The sequence below is a fragment of the Fistularia commersonii genome, chromosome 14 (genome assembly GCF_037954325.1).
Source record: "Fistularia commersonii isolate RoL2024-O1a breed Wild chromosome 14, RoL_Fcom_v1.0, whole genome shotgun sequence".
NCBI classification, from domain to species: Eukaryota; Metazoa; Chordata; class Actinopteri; order Syngnathiformes; family Fistulariidae; genus Fistularia; species Fistularia commersonii.
Genome location: NC_141297.1, coordinates 11,444,956 through 11,472,072, shown reverse-complemented (window position 1 = coordinate 11,472,072; position 27,117 = coordinate 11,444,956). Strand labels below are relative to the sequence as shown.

General features: G+C 39.9%; 2 protein-coding genes across 5 annotated transcripts in view; both read right to left on the bottom strand.

Moving 5' to 3' along the window:
* Positions 1-612: 612 nt before the first annotated feature.
* LOC147227285 (kinesin heavy chain-like) lies at positions 613-21,204 on the bottom strand. Of its 2 annotated transcripts, none has more exons than XM_086159010.1 (29): positions 20,584-21,204; positions 17,114-17,201; positions 16,955-17,028; positions 16,069-16,173; positions 15,918-15,966; positions 15,732-15,787; positions 15,551-15,638; positions 13,050-13,174; positions 12,875-12,979; positions 12,050-12,198; positions 11,398-11,546; positions 11,070-11,248; positions 10,685-10,753; positions 10,407-10,613; positions 9,838-9,984; positions 9,564-9,752; positions 9,358-9,475; positions 8,565-8,626; positions 8,334-8,440; positions 7,989-8,090; positions 7,483-7,543; positions 7,264-7,335; positions 6,761-6,865; positions 5,871-6,087; positions 5,602-5,770; positions 5,093-5,172; positions 4,894-4,933; positions 4,475-4,560; positions 613-3,458 (listed from the first exon to the last, which is right to left on the bottom strand). In XM_086159010.1, the coding sequence occupies exons 1-28, from the start codon at positions 20,710-20,712 to the stop codon at positions 4,482-4,484; spliced, it is 3,120 nt and encodes a 1,039-aa protein (XP_086015136.1). In that variant the 5' UTR covers positions 20,713-21,204; the 3' UTR covers positions 613-3,458; positions 4,475-4,481. The 2 variants fall into 2 exon arrangements, with proteins under 2 accessions (XP_086015136.1, XP_086015135.1); XM_086159009.1 differs by having other exon boundaries at positions 8,334-8,443; positions 20,584-21,203.
* An 807-nt stretch (positions 21,205-22,011) lies between these two features.
* The window catches only part of mbd6 (methyl-CpG binding domain protein 6), a 16,227-nt gene continuing 11,121 nt past the window's right edge, over positions 22,012-27,117 (bottom strand). For 2 of the 3 annotated variants that reach the window (XM_086159523.1, XM_086159525.1), the window contains 6 exons: positions 26,712-26,820; positions 26,468-26,613; positions 25,551-26,303; positions 24,600-24,652; positions 24,435-24,501; positions 22,012-23,662 (listed from right to left, as the gene is read on the bottom strand). In XM_086159523.1, coding sequence (XP_086015649.1) covers positions 23,591-23,662; positions 24,435-24,501; positions 24,600-24,652; positions 25,551-26,303; positions 26,468-26,613; positions 26,712-26,820 — 1,200 coding nt within the window. In that variant the 3' untranslated portion in view covers positions 22,012-23,590. The remainder of the gene's footprint in view (positions 23,663-24,434; positions 24,502-24,599; positions 24,653-25,550; positions 26,304-26,467; positions 26,614-26,711; positions 26,821-27,117) is intronic. The other variant, XM_086159524.1, reaches the window with a different exon arrangement.

Below are 27,117 nucleotides of genomic sequence, written 5' to 3'. Positions count from 1 at the left end.
ATCCATTTCCTCTTTGGGTCAGAGGTTCTAAAAACAAGGATGCTGCGCACCAGCAGTCACACACTCATAGAAACTCAGCCGCAGTTCAAAGATTTCAATTGTAGTCACTGATAAACATGAATCCTGTAATATTCCAAGACTCCTTTTCATATCAATGTATGTCAAAATGGATCATTTAATGTGACATGAATGCATACTAAATGATTAGTTTAATCCTGTTTATTTGCTTTGAAAAGTTTCTAATAACAGTGACTTTCAATTCAATGCAAACTTTGAAAAATACTTTTCAGACATTGAAAATGACCCTTTTTTCCCTAATTTTCAGACATTTTCTTTGTGTTTTTTTTTTAACCTTAACTCTTTTTGCTAGTTTGCTAGTCAGTATACCATCAATTTGTAGCAGATATGAAATTTAAATAATTCCCAGCCATGGTATTTTCTGATGATTTGATATAAAAAATATTTCAGTGTATCTAATGGACACACACACACACACACCTATACCTATACCTAAAATGTACTATGTAAAACATTGGACACCCTCTTGGGAAACATAAGCACTAGACAATGATATAAAATATAAAATGCAATCAAAATAATTCCCTGACAGCCTTCTTTCTACAAGTTTATTGAACTTCGTACTACAACACAATGATTCACATACAATACAGCATAGTGATGGAGTCTATTTATACAGGGGGTTTTGCACTGTGATTCACGTAATCATGTAGACGCTACAGTATAGGCATACATAAATGGATGGATGGATAGATGGATAGATATAGAGATTGAGAGAGAGAGGGAGAGAGAGAGAGAGGGAGAGAGAGAGAGAGCGAGAAATCGCTAAATAGATAGATAAATAAATAATAAATAAATAAATAACAACTTTAGAATTCTTTTTGTGTGCTGTTTTTTTGTATGTTGCTGACATCACACACTATTTTACTTACAAGATTAACTATGGATAGCACATGTATATAAGATATGTCAAAATCAGAGGGTGGAAAAGCAGACGACAATATCATACACGTTTGCCCACCTTCAGAGTTATCAGACATGATGTCAAATAGAGGGTCTGCTTGGATCATAGCTGACGGGCCTGGCCAAGTCACAGTCGGGAGGAGTATTCCTCTCTTACATACAAGACCCAGGTAAATAATCGGTATTTGCATGTTGTGAAGCCAAAGGAATGATTGTGTAGGTGAAGCCCTGAGATGTTATCAATGCCAGTATGTCAGAGTATGAAACTGAACAGTGCTGTCATGGCTGATGGATTTAAAGAACTTTACTATTATGGTTAAATTATACCAATGCGGTATAGGTCAAATCAACAATATACAGTTGAAGTTTTTGCTATGTGATTAATAATTTAGGTTAGGACCTAAATTATTAATCACATAGCAAAAAGGAGCTTGAGCAGAAATGTTTGTTGAAGGGGAGGGAGGAAAGACAGAGTTCTGCCAGTGAAAGCATTTGAAATGTGAAGCTGAGAAATGTATTGCAATAATGCGGGTTTTTTAAACGGCGGTTCATTTGACCTAAATGACCTGAGAATTAGTTAAAACTGTCCCTGAAAAGTAAGTATTTTAATATTACATATTTTTTTTTAAAAACAAAACTGAAAATGAGGGCTGAACAACTATGCCCAAAAAGAAATAGAAAAGGTGTTAAAATCAGTCAAAAAAAGATAAATAAATCAAAAACCTGAAATGCTATAAACTGATCTACTTTAAAAGGGAAAATGTAAAGAATTTAATTTTTTGGTTTGGTTCAGTCATAGTTTGACTTAGTTATCACTCACTTAGATAAATGATAATTATAGTATCAACCCACAAATTGAGAGAAAATCACAGAATTACACTCATTATAGTTCCTTCTGCCATCACAACAATCCATTATGTAAACAAACACAGACGGCTTATTTAAAAATATTACTTCTATATTAATTATCTTGAAAGGAACACTTTTAATGATACAATTGGAGTTAGGTGTTTGAAAAGGACCCCGATCAGTCCACATCTTTATCACACACCCGAGACATGCAGGTTTCTTCTCTCCTGATTGGACGGCCAGGATTTACAGTAGAAGACATAGCATGACCTTCAAATGACATGCCTATTCTGTTCATCCCAGACTGGTGGCTGCTCAGCTGGGATGGTCCCTCACCACTGGACTTCTCGTGGTTCTGATTAAACACCAACCCGCCAAATAAAATCCTCCTCTTGATTGTTCTAAAATTTAGCAGAAGTTGAACGTGCTGTTAAACCCCTGGTGATCCCGCTTCATAATGGAAATGCAAAACAAATACGAATAGATTCAGAAAAGAAAAGAAAAAAAGCCTCAACTCTCATTAGTGATGAACTACAGTCACAACTTTCTCTGAAATCCACGTTCATTCATCAATTAAAAGGTTAATATCTTAGCACTCTGTAATAAGTATATAATACGTAGCTCTAGAGGTAGTAATTACACTATGTGCACATGACAGCAAGTTAGTTTGACGGTGGAGGTTAAGCTCTTTTTGAGATGCCATTCGGAGAGTCACAAAACAGTCACAAACCATGAATGCGGGCAGCAACATCTGATACCTGCAAAGGCATTATCCAGCTGCAACCCAACTGATTCCCCAACATTTCTCTGGGCTGTGTTTTCTGATACTATTTTACATACTATGATATCAAAAGTAGATGCAGATATTTTTGCTGAATTGTTTACGCCACATAAGATTTGACTTTGACGGACACCAACAGAAAATTAGGGGGAAAAAATCCAATAGCAGGACAGGGATTTAAAGAAACCAGCGTTTTTCTCTGACATCTGTTGTTCACTCACAGCGCACATCATGACACATGCAATGATTGTAAAGCTAACCCGCTAAGTGACATACATGCAGAGTGAGGGTCTTCTGTCACAAGCTTGTGTTACACACTATATTCTTAATCACGACAGAGAGAAACGTCATGTCTGCCTACAGTTTGTCATCCACATGATGCCCTTCAGAGGATGTGCAGGGGATGGTGGAGGCTGTGCATTCACACAAACAGTTGCTGGTCAAAACCTCGACTGGAGTATTACGGCACTATTATTTACAACAGCTCTGTATTATGTCAATGGAAAAGGAGCTGGCCCCGTTTCAATTCAGTCACCTCAGGAAGAAATCAGTATGGGTGATATCTGGTGAGAAATTGATTGGCTGAGGGAATTGCTGAGTTGCTCAAGCGAAGGTCTACATTTTAAAAAATGGGTAGTGATTTATTTATTTTTCCTGCAGTGACTGGATTAGGACAAGCTGGACCCCAAACTTGGAGATAAATATGGTTGCCGTGGGAGTAGGAGGGGTTTTATCTAGTTAGAAGACTACAGGGCTACAGATCTTCATTGTCATCTTCACCAAAGCAGTGGAAGGATGAGAGACAGGCTGCATGCAGAAGGGAGGGGGTACAGTGTTTGGTCTTCTCCTGCAGAGGGACAATAAGAAAAAGAGAAAAACTTACTACAAGTCATTTTTGCTTTGGCACTTACATGCATGCATTCATTCAGAAGCACAGAGAGTTTGAGGAAATTCTACTTTTTGAAATAACATTACATCTGCAAATGTCATATATATAATGTCATATATAAAAAACAGTATGTTATGCTACCATTAACACATGCATTCCAGCACTCCATGATGCTTTCGTCTAAATACCGTGGCTCTAAAACGTACCGTCTTGTGAAACAATGATCTGAAATTACCAGAGTTCATGTCAGCTAAACTCTTTTGAAAGACAAGTGCTTCAAATTTTGTTTACATCATCTTGTGTTCAGACATAACAAACCAAAAAAAGTCTACTGCTGTAATAGGCTGGCGGAGGTGAGTGCCAACAGTTTGCTGGAAAATAGTTACAGCTTTGTATTTGAATCCACAATGACAATGTCCCATCATTTCACAACAATAAATGTAAAACAAACACTCTTCTTACTGTGAGGATAGCATCAAGTTTACTTCAAAGTTGGCATGGCCCTTCAAACTAAAAAGATTTATAGATGTATTTATTTATTCATTTCTTGATATGTTTAATTTTTCCAATTATTGGTTTGATTGGGTAAATCTTCCAAAAATTTCACCTCAACCCACGTCTTGGACCACTCCTCACATTGGAAGCTCTCCCATTACAAAACACCACATTTTTTTATAGTTTGGCCTTACTTAGATTTTAAAAGTACTTTTGTGTGTGAGTGAACATCACATAGCAGAAGTGATGATTCTTGCTAAATAAAGAACAACATCCAGACATGTTATTGTCTGTATTAGTTAACATTAACTTAACTGTTGAGGTCAATGTCTCATAATATATAAAGTATTTTCCAACTAAACAGAATCACTTCGGTTCACATAGAGATAACTATGGAGGGAAGTGAGGGCCATAAGCCTGACTTTAGGTGAAAGCACCTTACGTGTGATTGTGTGACTGTGATTACTTATGTTAGTTACCATGGTATTAACTTGCAGCAGTCTCCTGCTGAATGATGTAGTGCCTGTTTGAGTCATCCACCTCACTCCCACAGTGAACATCACTCCTGCAAATGGATGCAGATTCAATCAAACAAACTCAGTACACAACTGTGTCATCATCATCATCATCATCATCATCATCATCATCAACATCATCATCAACATCTAACACGTCTGCATGGCTGCACATTCTGTTACATGGCATCACTGAATGAGCTGAACCATCCAATGAAGCGAAATTATGACAAGCATTTTTGTATATCGACGTAATTCAAAAGCTCAAATGTATTCAAAGAATTAGGATGAGTAGTTAATTCTGCTCTGATCAAATTGACCCAAAAAAGTTACCAAGTGTTTTGAACATATTTATTTGATTTGGCTGTTTATGAAGCTCTCACCTGTTGTCATTGATGTCTCTCGTTTCACTGACGTTATTTCCTGTTGAAAAAAGGATGTTTACCATTCATTGATATATCTAATCAATATTGTGAGCACTACTAATGAACTTGTCATAAATACACATCTAAAATACACATATTTTAATACACGTGTGAATATAAGCTGGATGAAAATGTGTGTGTGTGCTCGTTTGCTCACCGTTATCAATATTTAGCGGGTAAGACTCCAGTACATCTCCATTATATCTGCCTGCTCTGTAGCCCAGCGCTGTGGAAACTCTAAGACACAGAGAACAACAGACATGTGAATCATGTCAGACACCAACATACATCCACACAACAATGGTAGCATTATAGTATTTTTATCAAACTTGTCAGAATACTCCTCTCCACACACCAACATTTCCTTTTGAACCTCAATTTGATCGAGAAAAATGCTTTGTGAAAGAAAAGGTTTAATGTTTTGTGTTTCTCATAGCAATCCATTCGATTCAAATCATTTCCTTAAACAACCAATATCATTTTGGATTTCTCTCATCACTTTCTGTGCTTCATGACTGTAAAATCTGTCATTTCCAGGTTTACCCGAACATGGAGGAAGTAGTCATTTGAGATCTTAATGCCCTTAATTTCTCACTGCTCCCTGCAGATAACATGGACCGTTTTATGTGTGACAGCAAAAAAATGGAGGGAACTATTTGAACGTACGTATTGCTCTGGATGGAGTTGGGGTTGCAGTTGACACTGGCGGAGCTCTGCTGTGTCATGTTATTCTGGAAGAGGGCGTTGCTGTAGGTGTTGCCGTGTTCGGTGGCACGGATATAGGTGTAAAAAGGGTTGGTGGGGGAGCAGACCTGCTTCGGCCTCACTGGCTTTGCTGTCAGAAATTACAAGATACAATCAAAGCGTAAGTGGTTTACTTCCTGAATTGAACAAAGACTGAATAGGACAAAAACAATTCAGTGCTTCAGTGTTACCTATCTGTGCAGCATGTGGGCGCCTCAGGGCATTCTTTGTCCTCATGGCGCCCTTGATACGGTCGACCTCCTGCTGATAGCGGCGCCTGTCCATCATGGCACCCTCCTTGGCATCCCTCAGTGCAGTCTCCAGGGCCTTAACTCTCTCAGCAGTAGACCGAAGACGTTTCTCCAGCTTTGGAAGCTCACAACGCAGATCTGCATTGTCACGAACCAGCTACAGACAGAGAGAGAGAGAGAGAGAGGAAACAGGAACATATCAATAATAACTTGACTTATATAGTACACATCAATGAACATATCCATTCAGTGAGCTGTAATGATAATAATAATAATGATAAATTTATTTGTGGGTGCCTTTGGAAACCCAAGGTCAGCTTTTCTCATGTCAGGGAGGATTTGTTGAGAAAATTGCTGATGTTGTCATTGTAATGGGATTCAGTTCATCACAAGTCAAAAGGCCTTGGGTGTGAGGGAGGTAAAGTGAGTAAAGAGAGTGGTAAAGTCATTCAGACAAATTATTTTTTGGCCTGGATGGTAGGTGAACTGTACATTAGATGGTGGGAGTAGGGGGGATGCAGTGTATTCAAATGAGTGGAAGACTGAGGCAGTTAAAGACCGTATACAGACCCCCCCCCCACACACACACACTCCTCCTTGAGCTTGACTTGATACTTATAAAAAAGTGTATTGAATTTATTCAATGAAACAAAGTCAAACATAGCTGTTGCCAAGTTTGGACTGGCTAAGGAGCCCGTTGTGAGTCGGAGCGAGGTCTAAATCTAAATTATAAACTCTTAAATGTGTCAACCAGTGAGTAGCAGCAGCCTATTGCACCAGTGGGCACAAAACTAGGAACCGGAAGCAATGGTCACATTATAACGGCACACCTGTTTGTGAACCTTTGTAAGTTGGTCCAGGTTATTCTCAAGAAAGGAAATCTTCTGCTTCTGGGTGCAAGACCCCCCGCTATCATCAGGTTCCATTTCGGAACTCTGAAAGAGAAAACGGCAAGAAAGAAAACTGATCAGAAACAACAACTACAAATGCCTGACAGTCTCCTGGATGTGTTCATACCTGAAAATATTGGTGACTACTTTGTGACACGACCCTTTGGATTTCAAAACATGTGTTTTGGAGTTTCACAACACTCAGACTTCTCTCATCTTGTTCCTCCACATCCCTCTTTTCCATTTTTAGAGAGGTTTAGGCAAAAAAACAAGATGAAATGATCTCATCACTACACCTCTTTCTTCGATTAATCAACTGGATAACACAAAGCTCTACATCTTATTTTAATGTCATCAAAAAAGATATTTCGAGGCTGATCAGGACTCATTCATATTTCAGACTTCGACAGATAAATAATATCCTCTTTTTCCATCTTGCTTACTTTTTTAACCCGCGACGTGAGGTCTTGAACGAACAGCTTGCGCAGGTTGTGGAGGGTCTGGAGTTCGCGGGCCTGAGGGACAAAAACAGAAAAAGGGATATGCAAAGTTGAATATACATCTTGAAATTTGAGAGGGCACCACAACATGGCTCTCATATATCAGTTATTATGTCTCTTGTCATGCTATTTGTAGTATGTGTCTGTGCATATTTTACTTACAACAGTCTCCTCCAGACCCTTCAAGTCCTGTTTTGTCTGCTCGTGTCTCTCATGCAGGAATCTAGAAGAAAAGGGACGAGATCAATTTCATACAGGGTAGGAATGTGTCGAGAGTCCACTACTGTCGAAAAATCTGCTGTACATCCAGTCTTTTTAAACAAGACAGTTTTGTGTGCTGTATTATATACACCTCACCTATGATTATTATCATTATTATTATGTCATATGCATGCTTTAAGAATTAGAATGATATCAATTTGAAGAAAACATACACACATAAATTCAAAATGCTGAATATCTTAAATTTGTAATCATGATAATAATAATAATAATAATGATTGTATGAGTTGAAGGATAAAATGATGAGGAGAAAATTCTTTTCAATTACAAAAATGTGGATCTAACGGCGGAATGTTAAGTATTCTTATGTGCTCAGAGTCCATCCACACCCACTGAGCTTAAAGTTAAGCTATTTAAGTCTGTTGTTTAAAGAAGACAGTGCTTACGACAGCTCCTCCAGACGCTCGCTCTTGGAACTGTCCTGACTCTTCAGGCGCTCAAAGTCGGCGCGGACCTGAGCCAGTTCCAGCTCCAGCTTGGAGTTACGACTAAAGCACAGCACAAGAACAACAACACACACTCAGGGGGTAGAGAACGATAATATTTTGTGTCGTAAACTGTAATACACTGACAATAGAGTGTGTTTGTCTGTTAAAAGGATGTTTATAGTTGGTGGAAGATTTTATTTACACATATTGCACTGTACACCCAATCCCCTGAGGTAGTTTCATTAATCACACAACATCCTTTGATTTTTATTTTTTCCCTTGTCTGCTATGAGAGTTACGCACTCGGTGAGCTCATCGATGACTCTCTGCTTCTCGTTGATCTCATCACGCAGACGCGTCAGCTGCTTGTGGTGGAGGCCACGGTGAGTCTCCCCCTGCTGGCGAGGAACCTTCTGGAGGAAGAAAGATAGCGTCTACTATCGACCGATGTACAAGTGAGGAGATCATGTCCGCCTTCTCGTCTTCCGTACTGCCTGATAAAACATACAGGCCAAGTTTAACACGAACTCTTACCTTGACATTTCCGTCCTCATTCTCACCCTTCTCTCCCTCCTTCTCCTCCAGCAAGGAGTTTTCTGGAAAGAGAAATAAAGAAGTGCTAAGTACATGTCAGATAATGCATGGTGAAAATTCCTGGCAAATCCTTTTTAGATTAATTTAATAAATATTATTATTGTTGTTTATTTTGTTTTGTTTGTGTGAAAGAGCTTGTGTGCAGTTTATTGGTCCTTTTTTGTGGAGGGGTGGCTCAAATGAAAACAAATAGTAATATTATTTCTTGTCAATACTGGGAACTCTCATACTGCTCCCCTCATACTTTTTTCATTTTCTTGTAACATAACATTTTTAGCTGATATTTATGTTTTTTTGACAAATATACATGTGAAATGCACTGAAGCTTTTTCATATTATCAGCTTTCACTTTGATTGCTAATAACTTTATCGGATTTTTAGATCATTTCTTGCAGAGATTGCTCATTTTTGGCCTTTTTCATTTTCAGGACTCATTTAAGTAGCTATCTGCTGATTGCTATGTCATTTTTGTGGATTTATATGATATTGCCTCATTTTGGGCAATATCTCTTGTGACGCATTGTTGATTTTTTAGATAGTATCTTGTTGTTGTTCCAGTAAATTCTTGATGATGCTATAATAGGTAAATATTATTTATTCATTTTGGGGATAATTTGGGCCGATCTTTCAGGTTATTTCTTGCAAATAAACATTAAAAATTCAATAAGGGTTAACAGTTAAATAATATTGGATATAAACTGATCTATTCATCAGCCTGTACTGTGAGTCGTACCTTGGTCTTGTAACTTGGCCAGCTCTTCGCTCAAAGAGTCGTGACTCTCCTCCAGCTGCCTCTTCTTCTGCTCCACACTCTGCATGTACTCAGTCAGTGAGCGAATCTTAGCCTCATGCTGTACAAACACAAATACGAAACAGGGTTGAATTCATGCTTCGTAAACCTTATCCAGTCAATGGCACCAATGTATTTCTCAACCTGACCTGAGAGATGAGCAGCTGGCAGGAGGAGAGCTCCCGGCCAGTTTCCTCCATCTTGCGGTGACACTCCAGCTGCATGTTCTCCAACTGCCGGCAGCGCTTCACCATGCTCTTCACCTCTGACTTGATCTTGCTGATATAGAGGCGGGCAACTGTGAACTCCTCCTCGATGGCACCGCTGATCTCCACCGGCTGACGATAGGAGACGGTCAGGAGAAATTAAGAATTAACACCGTCGCCACACAGCGTGCATTTTATCACCCTGCATCTGACTCACCAGCTTGATTTCTCCATTTCCAACAATAGTGCTGAACTCACTGAGGTCCCTCATCAGCCCATTAAGGACGTCAGCGATACGCTTCCTCTGCTGACCGCTCACTTCCTGCATACGAGACAACTCTGCCTCCAGCTCCATCAGACTGGCCTGTGAAAACCAGAGGTGACGAGCTGATCATGTATACATGCCTGGACCAAAATACATAAAAATTATCATACAGGGCACAGTTGCTCTGAAAAAGGGAAGAATTGTAGTGGCGCTTTTGAAAAAACACTGATTGAGTCATGCCTTGTATCCAAATGAAGTCTGGACAATCGAGACTGAATCGGTATCAATAGTTTAGGTTTTTAAATTAAGAGGTTGATGCTCCACCGAAAGTTAAAATGTCATCAAATGTTGCATAACTGCTCCATATTTGTATCTTTGTGATGCTAATATGTTAATGTATCGAGTTTATATCAGGAACTTAGCTACCATACAGTTGGTTCTGGTCTGAGACGTGTGGTGGGTGAGTGATTTTTCTGTTTGGTGTCAAATAGTTAATTCTGTTATTTCCCTCCTTAACTTACCATTTTTTGGGCCAGTTGGTCTGCCAGTAGCTGGTTCTGAACGCCTTTCTCCTCCACCTCTTGGCTCTTTTGGTCGTAGTTGATGGCCAGTTCCTCCAGGGCTTGCAGCACCTCCTTCACCTCAGCTTTGGCGCAGTCACTCTCCACCTGCAGCCTGCCAAGTTCTGCCTGGACCTTGTCACCGTCGCCGCGAGAAGAGGCGAGCAGCTGGAGGGAGTAGAACGTAATGTGAGGAAGAGAAGCTGAGTTTGTGCGAGTTTGCATGGATGTGAACGAACCTCATCCTGGTCCAGCATCTGCTGCTTCAGTTTTTCCACCAACTGGCACTGCAGGTTGATCTCATCATCCTGTAAACACATGATACCTTCATGAACACAGGCAGTCCCCTCACTCATTCATCACAACATCACATCACAAAGAATGTATTATTCTTTAATTTGCCATCTTGATTAGAATTCATTTTAAAAACATAGTTTCTGACTGACCATTTTTGTTTTTAAGTCTGACCCTGACTCTTCACTTTTCTATCTGTTTCAATTGTTTTACGGCATTCAGCTTATATTCCACGTTTTTGCTCTTTTTAACAGGACTTCATTTTTTATAATCACCATTTGGTGATCTACTGTGCAATGATATGACAAAGAGGGCCTTAGATTACTTGACCTTGTCATCCAGTTGCTTGTATAGTTTGCGGATCTCCTCCTCATACTTCTGACGCTCCTCCTCGGAAATACGGACAACAATGGAGGAGGTGTCATTGTCCAAAATGGGGCGCTCTTCTGTGGTCTCAAACCGATTTACCACCTCCGGCTGAGTCCTCTCGGTTTCAGGCACGTCTTCTCCTGAGGGGAGGAATTGTACAGGCATGGCAAAATTATTGAACGGTGATTGGTTGGAAAAGTTGTGAAAGAGGAGCGCAAAGTTTTTTCGCACATTGTCTTAAAAGTTGCACTCATACAGCTCAACACAGGGAAGGCAGAAACACATTCACCATTTCTCCAGCGGTTGAGTTCAACCTCCAGTTTTTGGATAGTTTCCTTCAGGGTCTTGTTCTTCTCCTTCTCCTTCTCATACTTCCTCTTCCACTGCTCTGCTGTCAGTTCCAGGTTGATGGAGGCCGAGTTCCTGATCGTCTTGGCACTATGATCGGGAATGACAGAGATGGGGAGACACTTAGGTGACTGAACTCCACTGGAGCTGATGTACAAGTTTAAAATCTCCTAAATTAAAAGCTTAAATACGGCAGGAGTGCAGGTGGTTATTTTCTAGGATTACAGCCAAAAATTTATAAAATGAAATTTAAAGGGCACAAGATCAATGAATTCTTCCTCTAGGAGTATTCACTTTAATGAATTTCAGTGTTTGTCTCTAAGATTTAAAACTTGAATTTTATAAATGCATGGCTTTTATTTCACAATTGTATCTCATTGTGCTCTCAGAGAATATCAGATGATTTTTCTTGAGATTGAAGTCAAATTTTACCTTTAGATTTTTTTTTTCTATTCTTGACCTTTAACAATGGAAAAGTAGACAGCTGTTCTGCTTGAAATTTAATAGGTAAGTTCCAAAATATTACTGCCCTTCTTTTAGAAATAAAGACAGGCAGCTTGTGAGAATTAGTTGGCCTAAAAATATGCAGCTACCGTTGTCCAAACATCAGGGTGGATTTGGTCTCTGCATCATTGAAGCTGGAGGGAGAGCAGCAGATGAACATGGTGGTGCGGCAGTTTCCACCCAGAGAATCCTGGAGGATGCGGGTCATTTTGCTGTCACGATACGGCACGTGAGTTTTCTGTGAGAGACATCAGGACAGCGTGAAAATGACAAAAACGCTGTATTTAATTTCAGAATTTTTTACACTAATTTGATTCAAATCAACACCTTGATTCAAATCAACACCTGTTAATATTTCCATTAAAAATCTGAACCTCTGTCAAATATGAACGTTGCGTTCATAGAGTTTGGCTTATGTTGTGGGTGAATCTGCAGGCAGTCAATAATAAACACATAATAAAAATAATAAGCACATAATAAAGCACATAATAAAATTTTGCTTGTTCCCGTATTAGTACAAAAATTCTGTGAGAGGGTCAAAGAATATGATTATGTATAACTAAAGAGTCTCTACTCCATCGTCTCTATCTAGGATTTGCAGTTGGGTTCTGAGCCAGAAACGGGAGCAATGAGATGATTTAAATGAATTATTTCAAAATTCAGATCCAGGTTCAGATCAGATCCATCAACTTATTGATGAATAATTCAAAAAACAGTATTTAAAGCTCAGCAAGAAACTTGCAATAATGGTCTAAAATAGATATTTGAAATCTAGTAGGCTTACTTTTGTTTAATGTACTGTATGCTTCAACCACTCAAAGGGAAACAAGGGGTCAGAAGTCACACTTTCATGTGGAGGTTTAGGATTTTAAATTGCCAGTCTTTTGATGGAGTGGAGATAAGAAATGACTCACCGTGGCCTCAGCCAGGGCAGAAATCACATTTCCCAGAGCAGACAAGGACTTATTGATGTTTTTCGCTTCATCCAGGACGGCACCAGCAGCTCCAGTCTTGCTGACCTAAAATGCACACAGCGGTTAGGCAAGCAAAATGACGACCTGGAGATGTTTCCCATGGAGAAGCTCCCACCTTTTCGCTTCCAGCCAGATCCACCAGGTAGAGTTTTCCACACAGCTTCTGCTCCGTCTCCACATGCTCCTGCTTGATGTTGATCAGAAAGATGCTGTGGCTGCGAGAACTGTGCTCATTCATGTCTGCGCACAGAGGGGGCAACAGCTTCAAGTTAGCCGTCCTGGAGGACACTAATACTCATTAAAGAGATTAAAAATCTGTGATGAATTAAGCTTTAGACACAGCTTTTATAAAGACAGAAATTATCATTTTGTTGCATACACATTGCCAACTGCAGTCTTTACGGTATATGGGTTGATGTGTTAACATAGGTTTTGACATCATTCTTGGGATTTTAGATGGGAAACATTTAATTTAGAGTACTGCAGTTGATAGTTTGGAGTTGATATTTTTCAAATATGTTTTGATAACTAACCAAAATGGAATGTTACTTAAACTAGTAATTACTTGGATTTGTTTCGGGGAGGGTGTGGAATGACTGACCTCTTTCTAATTTCCAACTAAAATGTAATGTCAACAGTTTTCTGGCTGTTGCAGCTGTCAGCACAGTTCCATTTGCTGGAATTAGCAATATCTTATTAGCTTGATATTTGAATGTGAGACAAATACCAGCAAAAGATTTCATTTTCTGATCTATTTACTCCCAAATATCCGCATTGACCCAAGAAAACCCAGAATCGGTCAGGCTCTTGACCTCATTTCAACAATCTATTATATGCACTCAGCAGATCTGCAGCAGACGGACATCACATCTCTCCAGAGAGACGGTGATAAAATGTGCTAAACTCAATAACTGGCTCGCATCCTCACAGACAGAGCTTCAGTGTCCCGACTCATCAGATCTGGAGGCATCAGCTCGGTGTCTGAAAGGTGATGAACCATCAACTCGATATTATTATCATCTTCCACAATGAATCAGCAAGAACTAGGCCTTCATCACTGCTTTTATAATCTGGATTCATATGACTGGGATGTGGTCAAGTTTAACTGTTGGTTACCATTACCATTTTAAAATTCAATTGGAATATTTTTGCTCTGCTGAAGAGATTTTATTTTATGAAATGTGATTTCAAAATTCCTTTGGGAGGGTGCATAATTCTCTGGGCTTTGAATCCACATAAGATATGATGATCATGTCCCTGTTCGTGAATAAAAAAATCCATAAAGCAAATAACATCATTATATACACTAGGTTGTTCTCAGTGCTGGTTTTAAACACAATTTTGGTTTCAGGTCAATATAGAAGTTATCGCTCACTATGGAAACTGCACTGTAATGAGTGAAAGTACATAAATTGAACATGAAACACAATCAGAATGACACCTGTGATGAAAAGAGGTCTTATTCAAACAAAAAAATTGAAAAAATAGCCTGAAATGATAAATCTGCTCATGTTCTGTTGAATATGATATTACAGAAAGCCAGGAACTGATTAAATATTATTGTATTTCAATATGTAATGCAAATATTACTCTGATGATTTAAAACATTGAATCAATAACTAATTCTTGGTTTCATAATGGTAGCGTTTGTCAGATTGTGTAAGTTGAGACAGTCCATTCGGCCGGACTCTGTTGTCCAGCAAGACAAAAATAGTCCAAACTTGCATGGTCAGATTAAAGAGCTTGAAAATGTGAAAATGCCAAAGAAACCCAACAATAATTTTGACAAAAAAAAATTACTGTATGTGCAGAAACTATTAAGTCTGAGATGTATTGCAGTGGCAAAGTCAATGTGTTTTTGTTGTACTCTGAATCCCAAAGCTCATCTGATCTTGCTTTTTTTTTTTTTTCTTACAGTCTGCAGTTGGCTGGAGCAGTATGAGTCAGCACAAGAACTTTTCGTAAAATTTACACAAAGATATATTGCTTTTACCTTCTGAAAACTCCAAGCACCAATACAATATCTGTCACAAACAACAACTTTGTAAAATAATCTTATTTGTGAGACTCAGGTACTTGTTTTGCAGCAAAATATAGCTACTACATTAAAATCTTTACGTTACCGGCAATCTTTTTCCCATGTTAAAATCTCAGTAAATAAATTTTTCAGTTCAAACTAAACACTGGGCACAAAGCTTGATAAATCTTTTGAGGAAATCAGAGTGCAAAGAAAAATATTTTTACGCAAAATGGTTCGATGATGATTCACTTGTTTTCATTTCACTGCTTTCATTTCAATAATACAGCATGTTGAGAAACAGAACTGTGACTGACCACACAGTCAGAAATACAGCAAAGTAAAGATCGTGAGGATTTTGGAAGTTTTGTAATCTAACAATTTAACAGGCTGTGTCTAGTTTGAGAGAGTATTACTGAATCCAGGGGAAAAAGAGAAGTGATAATGTTTGTGTTTTTTACTGTAAGTGACTTATTCAGACATTGGAATTGGAGTGAAACTGCTTGAAAGAAAACCAGAATTTGTCTCCTGCTACAATTTAATGGGTGGAGAAGATAAAACTTCAATGTTACATTACACGCAAATAAAAGAAGACTTACTGGTAACAGCGACATGGCGGTTAGATTTTCCCTCATCAATCACATCCATCACTTCGTCTGGGCTGGAGACAAAACGCTCCGTGCAGCCCTGCAAAGGAGAGGAGAGGAGATACAAGATATAAGATTAATGATCAGAAGAATATTTTTCACATAAAAATAATATCTAATAAACTCTCCAGACCTTCACAAATGGCACTCTGTTCTTGTCCTCATGGACAGAGAGGTTTGTCTTTGTCACTGAGAGGAGAGAAATATTATACTTTAATAAAAAAGAACAAGAAATAGGAGACCTGACAGATATGCTGAGACAGATATTTTGCTTTTCTTGCTTTAAAGTTTGAATAACTTGAAAATGTGTGGAGCTCACCATCCAGCAGGTCGCGGATTTTGTCCATGTAGATTTCAAAGTATGACACCTTTTGGAGAATAAAGCAAAATAAAAATAATGTTTCTGAATTGTAAGAAAGAATAAAACCTTGGACAAAAGGACAAAGCAAATTGATAAACTCAGCAGACACCTTGATGTGGAACTCCAGGTTCTCGTCCATGGCAAAGATGTGGTTAAAGATGTCCTCGGCAATGCGAGGAATGATGCCCATCTGGTGCGGATCGTGCAGTTTGCCCTGAAACATTACAACAAGGAGAATGTTTCATCATCAAACAGTTGTGTTTGGCCCAGAAAATGGAATATGTTTGGTTGAAGGACTCCATAGAGTCCATTTAACATTCCGTTAGCGCTGCAAAGACTCTTGTGGATCTGGAGTTGCTGTTCAATTGAAATATAGATGAAAAGACTGATGCAAGTAAATGGGAAGAAAATATCACAAAATGAATTGTCTTATAACACGTCTGACTATAAAGCGATACATTTCAGAGCTACATCAGTGCAGTTTCATATTTCTTTTACCTGAATAACATTTTAAACAGGAATTCGTTTATTCATTCATTAATTATCCATGCTGCTTATCTCAGTTTTGCCACGGGGCGGGAGCCTATCCCAGCTGTCATTGGGCAAGAACCAGGATTGACCCTGGACCGTTCACCAATTAATCACACATGGCGACAAACTATCAATCACTCTATCATTCACATGTCTGGGCAGTTCCGGTCTCCAGTGAACCTACTAGAGATTTATTTGGACTGTGGGAGGACGACTATGCAGACACCCTGCAACATGCAAACAGAATTGAACCCTCCTGCTGTGAGGTGGAAGTGCTAATTACTGTGCCACCATTCTAACAGCCAATTATACATTATATCAGGGACGCTTGGATTACTGCATTGGTTTCAGATTCTGACATGATTTAACATTCATAAGCACATATCATGTTATTCACTGTTATTTTAATCAAAGAAAATAAATCAATTAAAAAAAAAATGTCAGTCTTTTTCTGATCACAGTACCTCCATGGTGTGTGTCTTCCCGGAGGAGGTCTGTCCATATGCGAAAATTGTGCCATTGTATCCACACAGGACATCTGGGAGAGAACAAAAGCCAAGAGTGAAAACCGCAACAAGTCTTTTACTTTTCTAAACTGATCTGATGCCTCCGTTCATCCATACCCTTGACAATCTGCTTGGCGCATGTGTTGTACACCTGCTCTTGGGTGGTGTTGGTCGGAAACACACGGTCAAACATGTAGGACTTCCCCTACAGAAACAAACCGACACAAAGACATTGGTCAACAAAAGATACAGGAGAACACCTTTTGTCTAAGAGATCTTATTTTCTCTGAACATATTCTCTGAAAGTCTTTTGTTTTCGCATGACAGGAATCAAGCGTGAGCTAAAATAACATTCTGCAACACAGTAATTCAAAACAATATGAGACAAACCATCAAAAAACAACAAAAGACTTAATTTTTTTTTTTTGCACAACAGCGAGTTGTGACTGGTGTCAGCAAAGACTGACTGAATGACTCAGCCTCTGTTGGTCTGGCCAAGAAAAAACAAGATGTACAAGTAGTTTTTTAGCTTTCACAAGGCAGTGGTCCTAAGACATCCGGCCGTTGGCACTGCAGCAAATGGGTTCCTAATAAGCAATGAACAATTTAATAGATTTGGCTTTAGAGATTACTAACATGAAAATAATTGTAAAGAGACAATTGCTATGTAATATCCATTTTTATGCTGAAAATGTTTATTTTTTGCTGCACGGCTGCTGCCATTTATGTACACGATGTGCACAAACCGTAGTAATCTCAGTTATAGTGCAAGATAGGATCAGCAGGGTGAAATCCCGGCCTGCAGCACTTCCTCCTCCGCTGCCAGGCAGACTCATATTTCAAGCAAGGCCTGACAAATTCAGATAATGTGACCGAGGTCCTCTCCATCACAGCTTCATGTCTCACGTGAAATCAACATCACTGCAGACAAGATATACCATCCCCACGCTGGCAGCAGACGGGGATTTCTGTCACTGCTCTCGCTGAAATGTGGGATATCTTGTCATCGATAACTTTCCAGTGTAGGATTTCTTCATGTAAACGTTTTAATAGCAGTAGCAACATAATGACATTTAAAATTCCAGAAAGCACTTCTACGATACACACGTCCCAGGAACACACACGCTGCTCGTAACTGCTTTGACCAGCTAAATTGATCAATATCACTCTAATGTTATCGATGTATAAATGCAAGATGTAGCCAGCATGATAGATCCAAACAAAAACAAAAAGAAAAGTCAAACTCATAGATATCAGAAGATTGTTATATACAGATTATACACTGCCAAGCCACATCCCAGGCCCAAATGGTTGCTCGGCAACAATACTTTCTTTATTTTTTACCTCTGAAAATACCAGCTGTTTGTTGTTGATCACAAGCCTATAAACTGTGTGGACATTGACAGCCTAATGTCCCCAGATGGGTTCCGGACTCCTGTTTTAAAGTGTAATTTTAAAGAGTGGACACGCCCTCATTTGTCTCTGAAAACACCTGTTTCCATATGGATGCAGACATGTTCTGGGTTCTCTGTTTTACCAACAGATAAAATTTGACTGTGCTTCAATTCTAAGCTGCTAATTTAGTCTGCGTGAAGAGAAAAAGAGACAGAGCGCAACAACTTGAAGGCAGTCTGATGACTGGCGGTGTGACGATGATTCAGAATCTTCATAAACTTGTTGTTACGTTACTTTTCCTATAAGAGGCACGGAGCGTTCAAGCAAATCAGTTTTCGTCATTTATTTTGAAATGCAGAGTGTATATCTACTTATCCGGTATCACTAAAAAAATCAAATTTAAATGATCTCGGGATCAGTAACAGAAGCCCTTGTTGACAACTGACAACTCATTTTGCGGTGAATATTGCATAAATCCCATTTTGATTAGTCATTGATAGTTTCTTTCAAATCCTCGTCATGTTCATTGATTTCGCCCAGTGGGTTTAAAGACCTTCAGTGGGGAAACAATGGGCCGTTTTCACTGCAGCCGCTTTGACACCTGTGTAATTAATGACATAAATCACATTTTGGTTCCAACTAGGCCGAATCGCGTGTCGGGTGATGCCGTGACAAGAAATTGAACCATCATTGAAACATCACAACTGTAACAGGTTCTACCTGTGAGTGGCTGAAGTGAAAATGGCCATAAAGACAGAAATACCATCTCTGACATTCCTGAATTAAAAATAAATGTTATTAAGAAAAGTAAAGGTTTGTTCTCAGACCATTACTGTGACTAAAATACATCATGCCAGAGACTTGTGCCACATACTTAAAACTTATGATATAATCGATAAAAATGTTTTGTCCTAACATTTTGCAAAGTCATTTTATCAAAAAGAGAGATTCCATCATTTCAACCTGTGAAAATGGCCTTTTCCATTGTCAAGAATCAGACTTTTTGGTTGGTTTAAGAACTAAGCTTGCAATTTCATTGTCATTTTCTCCCCATTTCTTACTGTTTTTCTATCATTTTTATGTAATATCTAGCTGATCTGGATGTGATTTCTGGCCAGTGAACTACTGCCGGGAGCAGCACAATGGGGGAGAGCAGCCAGAGCGGGGGGGGGCCATATTAAATGTCATTAACAAACTGACTCATCGCTGCAGGATGCCCCCCATTTACCAGAGAGACACATTGAGTTCAGGGCCGAAGAGGCCGAAAGAGACGTCAACATAGAGGCCTCAGAGTCAAGCAGGCAACAACCGACAGCAGAGTACGGCATGAAAACACAGATGGAGTCGGTCTGTGGAAAGCGGGATAAATCAGAAACGTGACCCTTGATGATGATTGATCTCTAGGCCATAAGAGAGGGTGCTTCTGACTCTGTTTTCCAACGTAACACAGAGGGGCGAGGAAGGCCCTTCTTCTTCGTGACTGGCTCATCGGTGGAGAACGGAGGCGAGGCAAGTGGTCTAAGGCTATGGCCGTCATCACACGCGGTATCAAGAATAAAAATATCTTTTCTCAGGGATATGGTTGTGTCTTGAAGGAGCGGCTAAGAGTTGCAGATGTGCAAATTGGATCTAAATAATTAGCCTCATGTCAAGGATCTAACCCTGATTGATCCAATGAGAAGAAAAACATAGAGAAAGCAATCAAAATGCGAACCTGATGCTCTAAAGGCTACACAATAAATTTACCACCTGATTTTTCAATTGTTATTCAAAAAAGAGAATGGCCACCAATGGGGCAATTAAGATATTACAATTAAAATGAATATCTCTGCCTCTTTAAGCAATATTTATGAAAGGAACATCGTGAGGAAAAGATAAATAAATATAGAACACCTCCTTGTGTTTTTTTCGAGGCTGCTGGACTGTGTCTCAACTCCAGATTTCTGTTTGAGTGGGCAGAAAAGCACGGCGTTTACAATTTTGTACCGACGGAATGAATGAATCGGTTGTTTTTCGACATCGGACGTCAATCAGCTGATTCATTTTCCTGCGGTGTACGAATCCGAAAAAAGGCAGGTGTCGGGCAACTGGACTAAAATCTTATTCCCCCCCCCTGTCGACCAGATGGATCGAGCTGATGATTTATTGATGAGGGGCCCTCCGTGCACAACAAAGCGCCTCCCTGTACTCACCCCGACGACGACGGTGTCATCTCCCTGGAATTTGGGGAGAAAAAGGTCCCCTCGGAGGATTTCGGACTGGTTGAGAGGACGGAAGCGACACAGCACTTTAATGTTGCAATCCGCTGGGACGTCGGCCATGGCGCAGGTCGGAGGAGGATGCTGATGCTGCTGCTGCTGCTGCTGCGTTCTGCGGGGGGGAGAGGAGGAGGGATGCTGCCGGTGGCGCCCGGGCCCTGATCTGAACCGTCCGGATGAAAGGCTGGGGGGGTTTTCGAGGGGGTGGGGATGCGGAGAGGCTGTGTCCGTCTTCGGGAGAGGACTGCGGGTCGGCTGGTTGGGATTTGCGCGGATTAGAGGAGGGGAGGCTGCGGTGTATTTACGCGCAGCTGGAGAGTGTTTCTGTGTCGCAGTGAGGCCGCGAGGGTTAAATCGGATGTCAGATCGCAAAACGATTCCCTACATTATTAAAATTACCGATGACGATATCCTTCCAGTAGGCTGCTCGGTGCTGTGTGTCTTCTGGGTGCGGCGATGGAAGTGGGTCGGGCCGGTTGAAGGTGAGGCGCTGATGGAAGGGCAGTGAGGAAGTCGCTACTGATCGGCCTGCTTCTGTAACCACAGCGCCCCCTATCGGTGGGTCGACGAAGGGCGTGGTCCGCATCCTCCTTAAAGTGGTACCCGCCTCAGCGTCCTCAGCTCAGCATCCGCACGGGAGTTCCTGCCTCCCGGAGCATCAGCGGAAGACTGTGGTCGAGCAACGGGCTGCTGACGCAGTGACTTAATACTGCCTTCAGATGCATGACTGTATTTTCCTGTAAAGCTGCCTGAGGGAATTACGGGACAGCGACAGAGTATTGATCAAGAGTTTAAGTCTCACCTTGAACTCACAGAAGTGCGACAGAGATGATGCAGCAACATTTAGGTTTTTTTTTTTTTTTTTACTTACCTAAGTGTGTCACATTTACCAAATATCTCACGTAACTTCATTTGATGGGTTTAATCCCTGGTCCTCTGGTTTCAATGACATTCGTTGGTGTTGCCTCTTGGATCAACTATTGTCATTGTTAAAGGATTTCTCTTCCCATTGTTTTATCCCTATTAGAGTAAGTGCTACATGTCAAGGCATTTTAACCTGCCAGAAATTACTTATACAAAACACAGTTCACAGTAAGCAAGTTTAAATACGTTAAATTAAATTGATCCATCCATTATCTACCACTTATCCTGCATAGACCATTTATGGAGTATCATGCAAGATGTTGGGAAACCACATCCTTTAAACCCTTATGTTTGAGATCTTGAGAAACAAAATCAAGTGTCACTTTATCATTGGTATCATAATTACAGTTTAACAGGCCAGAAATGAACACATAGTACATTTTCTGTAAATAGTTTAATATTAAATAAAAAAAGACTCCCATATAAAAAAAAGAAAGCTACAGTCCACAATTTAATCGTCTTTTTAAACATAAGTATTGAAAGCAAGGGGTAGAATGAGAAAAATACTCAATTACAATTCCCAGAAAAATTCACAATGTTTTCTCTCATCTTTCTCTAACCATATAAAATCAAAATAAAACACATTAACTGTACATATGTACAAATCTCCGAGTGTAGAAATTGCATAATCTGCTTTCTTTTTTACTTTTCTTTATTTTCATGTTATTGTTTTTTTCTTTTTTGTCTTTTAAATACAGCTAGAGACGCCAGTACTTTGGGGGCAGGGCAGTGTGAGTGTGTGTGTGTTTGTGGGGGGTGAGGGGATTGTGATATGAGGAGATGGGGAGGATATTACTTCAGATCCACAATAACATACCAACGCAACAGATCCATTTAAGACATGACCGCTTTCAGCTTTAGAATTTTCCCCACACTTGTTCAACCAATCAAAGGACATACTATACTGTCTACACTCTCACGATTCCTTCAAATGTTTCATTTCTGTGTTCAGATATTTTTCTCCATGCAAGGAGGGGGTTAACTTTTGACTGCATGTGAAATGTAAGTGGGCTGCTCATGTTATGACATCGTAGGGCTCACTAACACCAAAAAAACAACAAATTTTAGGAAATTCTCCTGATATTTGGAAATTCAATGGTTACTTCTGACAACATTCAAAAGACCTCTTATTTTAAATGTTTTCAATGACGCTAACATTATTAGCAATATAGAAACCACAAGTGGATTCCGACAAGATGTGGAATTATGATACAAGTTATTTGCTTTAAATGTGATTAGTGGTTGCAACGCAAGTGGCTTTAGGAATTTGAAGCACCTGCTAGGGCAAACCAAAGCATCGCCTTGCGTTTAATCTCGGTTCAATTTATCATGGAAAAGTAAGAGCGATGGAACCCTCTTTCAGCACATTCTGAAAGCATGAGTGGTTTTTCTTTAAATACAACCACTATGTATCTGTAAAGAGCCTTAAATGTAATGAAGAGACCAGGTCTCATTCATTAATTCATAAGAAATTCATCTAAACCACATCGGACAGTGAGGGGCTCAGAAATAGCACTGTTGTCCTACACACACACTCAAACACACTAAGACACACATCCACACATATAGACACACTTTCCATGGAGAGCATCATTCAAGTAGATGGGCTTATCCTGACTCACAGTAACACACTGATGAGAAGAAAACAGTACTTGTATTTTTTGTGTTTTCTCATGATATAAATCTAACACCAACCATAATGAACAGACCTCTGATCACTTCAAACAACCATTATTCTGTGAACTAGACCTAAGAGAAGACTTCAGTGAAAAGCATCCACATTACTCTTCAATTTTTTCACTTTTTATAAATTAATTTTTGAGACTAGATCTCTCCTATTTTTTTCTTAGTGGTTGCCATAACAATGGTTGACATGACAACAGCATGGTATTAGTGCAGTTGAATTTGAAAAAACAAAAACAAAGGTCCAAACAGTGGTGATGATGGTGGAGAAATTTAGCGGGGAAATGAGGCCTCTGATTGGTGAACAGCTGGGGCACACAGTTCCCTCCACCAATCACTGCCTCTGAGACCTCGCACCTCGTCTCCTTCTGCCACGGACTGACCTTTCAGGCTTCAGCAGTACTGTCTGAAGACAGGAAAGAGAGAGATTACACCCACATCTCTTTGCCAGCACCTCAGAGCTAGAAGGACACTACCAACACTCTCTTTAATTCCCTCCTCCATTTTACTTTTTTAACGACTTGACTTTCTGCTTCTCTGTGGTCTAAAAGCTTATTTTGAATATCAGAAATTACATTTGAAGATCATTTATAATTAGACGATGTTGAGATACAAATATGATTGGTTGTAGCTTTAAGAATTACTTTTTTATTTCAGACATACCAAACAGCCTTACAGACTCAATCTGATGATGAAAGATAATGTTTCTGAAAGCTCATAATCAGCAACTGAATGGAACTTATACCCACTAATATATTTTCTTACTTTCAAATAAAAAAAACAATTTATAAAAAAAAATAAATAAATAATGGGACACATATGTGGTGTTCTCTGACAGAGTTAGCATGGAAATTATGTCTGGCTTTCCTGTTCATGGACAGGAGTGAGCTCCCGTATGACCAATTTTAACCACCATACCCCTACAAATATCAAATATTCATCACATATCATCCTTCTGATATTAGAATGTCAATACACATTATCTCTGGGTTATGAGCACTAGCTTTCAAAAAACCCAAAGCCATAAGAAAAGTACTGGCAGCACAGACACAATAGGTGTTCTAAAAGTACAAAAGGATGATCAGACAGACAAAAAGCAGCTTAATGCGATGTAAAAAAAAAACATTGCTGCCATTAACATAAGGAATAATAATTCAATGAGGGTGACTGAGTTTTACCGTAGCCTTGGTTTCCTCTAGTGCTGTAGCATCCATGTCTCTAAAGTCTTCCAACACATTCTGTAGCCTGACACACAAAATAACAAGTGTTTCATGCGATGAACATGGCCCAAAAATCTAACTAAAGACAAAGAATGTGTATCACGTTATGAAATTGCAGCTTACGTTTGCTTCCTTTTTCGTCCTCGTCTGGCTCCTCCCACTGCTCCACCTGGATCCTTGATGGGTAGAATGAAAATGAATAAATACATTAAAAAAACATCAAGATTGTCACGATGTAAATGGGCAAATTATTTTGAATAAAATGCTGCTAGTATCACAAGATCCACAACACTTGTCCTGCATTTTACAAGTATAATTTGTGTGCAGAATGACGCATTCACAATTTTTAAAACGGGGATTACTTGTACAATGAAATATACAATTAGCTTTAATCACTTAAAAATACTCGGATCTATAGTAAAGAGGTATTCCCACCCTATAGAGGGAACTGTTTAGAACCTGATGAAAACTGCAGTAAAGCACAATCTTCAATTATCTATTTTACCCAAAAGGCCATATCAGACCTGCTACAAATACAAGCTATTGTTTTTGATTTTAGTCTGGATTTCTGCAAGCTTAAAAGTGACATGGGTTATAAGTCTACATGGGGGAGGTTGGGTAAATATATTACAATCTTAAATATGACATTTAATGAGGCTGTTAGAGTAGGGAAGAGGAAAGCATGGGAGACAGAGCAGAATCTGTTTCTCATAGCAATTCTTGACAATTTGATTTTGCACTGGGTGAGAATATTTGTTATATGATTCTGCATCTACATTGTGAAAGAGGCTAAAACTGCACTTTGGACAGAAAACATACATAATGGATGTAATACAATACTGATGGAGGCTTAGTGCCACATCTTTTGGCAATAACAAATAACGTGTTTGATTTTTTCTTGTTAATGTTAAAGTTGAAAGAAATCAAATTGATTCACTCAAGTTTAGTTAGTTATACTTTCACAATTTATCCTGGTGTTTTTCTGGACAGTGGTGTTTCTGGAGGGTGAAGACAATTCTTGAAGGCCGTCAGACTTTATGGCATAAAATATTACTTGTGAGTGGAACGACTCACCGTTCCCTGTTCACTGTGCAGCAAAGTCCCAGATGTCTCCCCACTAGGCCTTCCACTGCATCCATCCCTAGGACTGAGATAACCTGCCTGTGGAAGATGTCCTTGCCTATCCGCCCCTACCTCAATGTAGGGGCACACCGCTGCAGCAGGACAGTCTGTCTTAGCCTCTTCCAAGTATATGGGTGGCAGCGGAGGCTCTGGATGAGTGTGTCCCTCTCCCATGACTGGTTTTGTGAGTAGGGGTGAGGCAGCCCCATCCTCAAGGGGTTTGGGTGTCCCCTGGGCTGGGGAATGAGCTGCTGCTTCCAGGCTGAGTCGTGATAAGTCTGGGTTGCGAAGGGAGCACGCCCGCCGTGGGCTCAGGGAGACTGGGGCACTTGCCTGGGGCAGAGTTGTGGTGGGGGTAGGTAAGGTGTGGTGCTCCACAGGAAAGGAAACTGGTGGTAAGGCACAGAAGGGTGAAGTAGGGTCAGATGGCCCAGAGTGGACCCCATCTTCCTGCTCTTTAGCACTGATTTGAAGAAAGGAGGTATAAATCGTGTCCATGAAAGATGTGTAGGGATCTATAACAGAGCGGTTATCGGGTCCTCGCTGTGGGGGTGGAGTGGGTTCATAGGCAGGAGCAGGAGCTGGGATAGGACTGGAGACCCCTTCGGGAGATATCTGCCTGGCTGGAATGTCTTCCTGTGTGTGGCTTTGAATTTCCTGCAATGAGACTGGCTTTTCTCCTTCAGAGGACGGTGCAAGATTTAGCTTGGGAGATAAAAGAGAAAAAAAGGTGAGTACATAAACAGCAGCTCAGATGGTCAGGGGGAAGAAAAAGAAAACCAACTTTGATTAACATCATTGAAGTACAGTCTTCTTTTTCGATCTCATAATAAATGTGGTTCCATGACAGAATACATGTCAGTATTTACCTGTATGTTGTTTATCAAGTTAATGGCTCCATCGGGACCTTGCAGAAGTGGCATGCCCAATGTTGAGGTCTGCACTGGGGGTAGGAGGATAGAACCCGCCCCAATGCCCACCATGTTATGGAGGCCTGTGATGCCAGACAGATCTCCTAAAAATAAACAGAATGACCTTAAACGTTAAAAAGCAAAACTTTTAATAATCATGTTACATAACTTGGAAATTGTGCAAGGGTTGGCACTAACTCACCTAATATGGCAGGGTTAAGCAAAGTGGGAAGTAATTGCTGGAGGATTGGGTTGTCCTTGCCTTGCAGAGAAAGCGGGATGAGGGTGTCAACACCAGCATCAGCAGGTACCTGTAGAGCAGTGCCGAAATAGCAATTACAAAACAATGACATAGGAAACTAGAGGGTAAATGGGACTTAGATGAAACCCTAATTAACCTCCACCTGAAAAATTCAAGATCATTTGAAAGCATTTCAAAAATCATGCAGTTTGGGAAGTGCTACATTTAAACTTTGATTAGAGAGAAACATGCCCTTCATGCCTTGAAGGAAATTTCTCACTTCTTTTTTTTGAAGAAACAAGAAACTAATGGAAAGGGAAACAGAAGTAAGTAAATTAACTCATGGAGTATTTAAGGGAAACCAGGA

Excerpts from the sequence above, each read along its gene's own strand:
- LOC147227285 (XM_086159009.1), bottom strand. The coding sequence starts at position 20,712 with ATGGCCGACGTCCCAGCGGATTGCAACATTAAAGTGCTGTGTCGCTTC. Across the intron at positions 12,199-12,874 it reads CTGCCCTGGCTGAGGCCACG|AAAACTCACGTGCCGTATCG; the intron begins GTGAGTCATTTC and ends TGTCTCTCACAG. Across the intron at positions 9,476-9,563 it reads GCCAGCTGCTCATCTCTCAG|CATGAGGCTAAGATTCGCTC; the intron begins GTCAGGTTGAGA and ends GTGTTTGTACAG.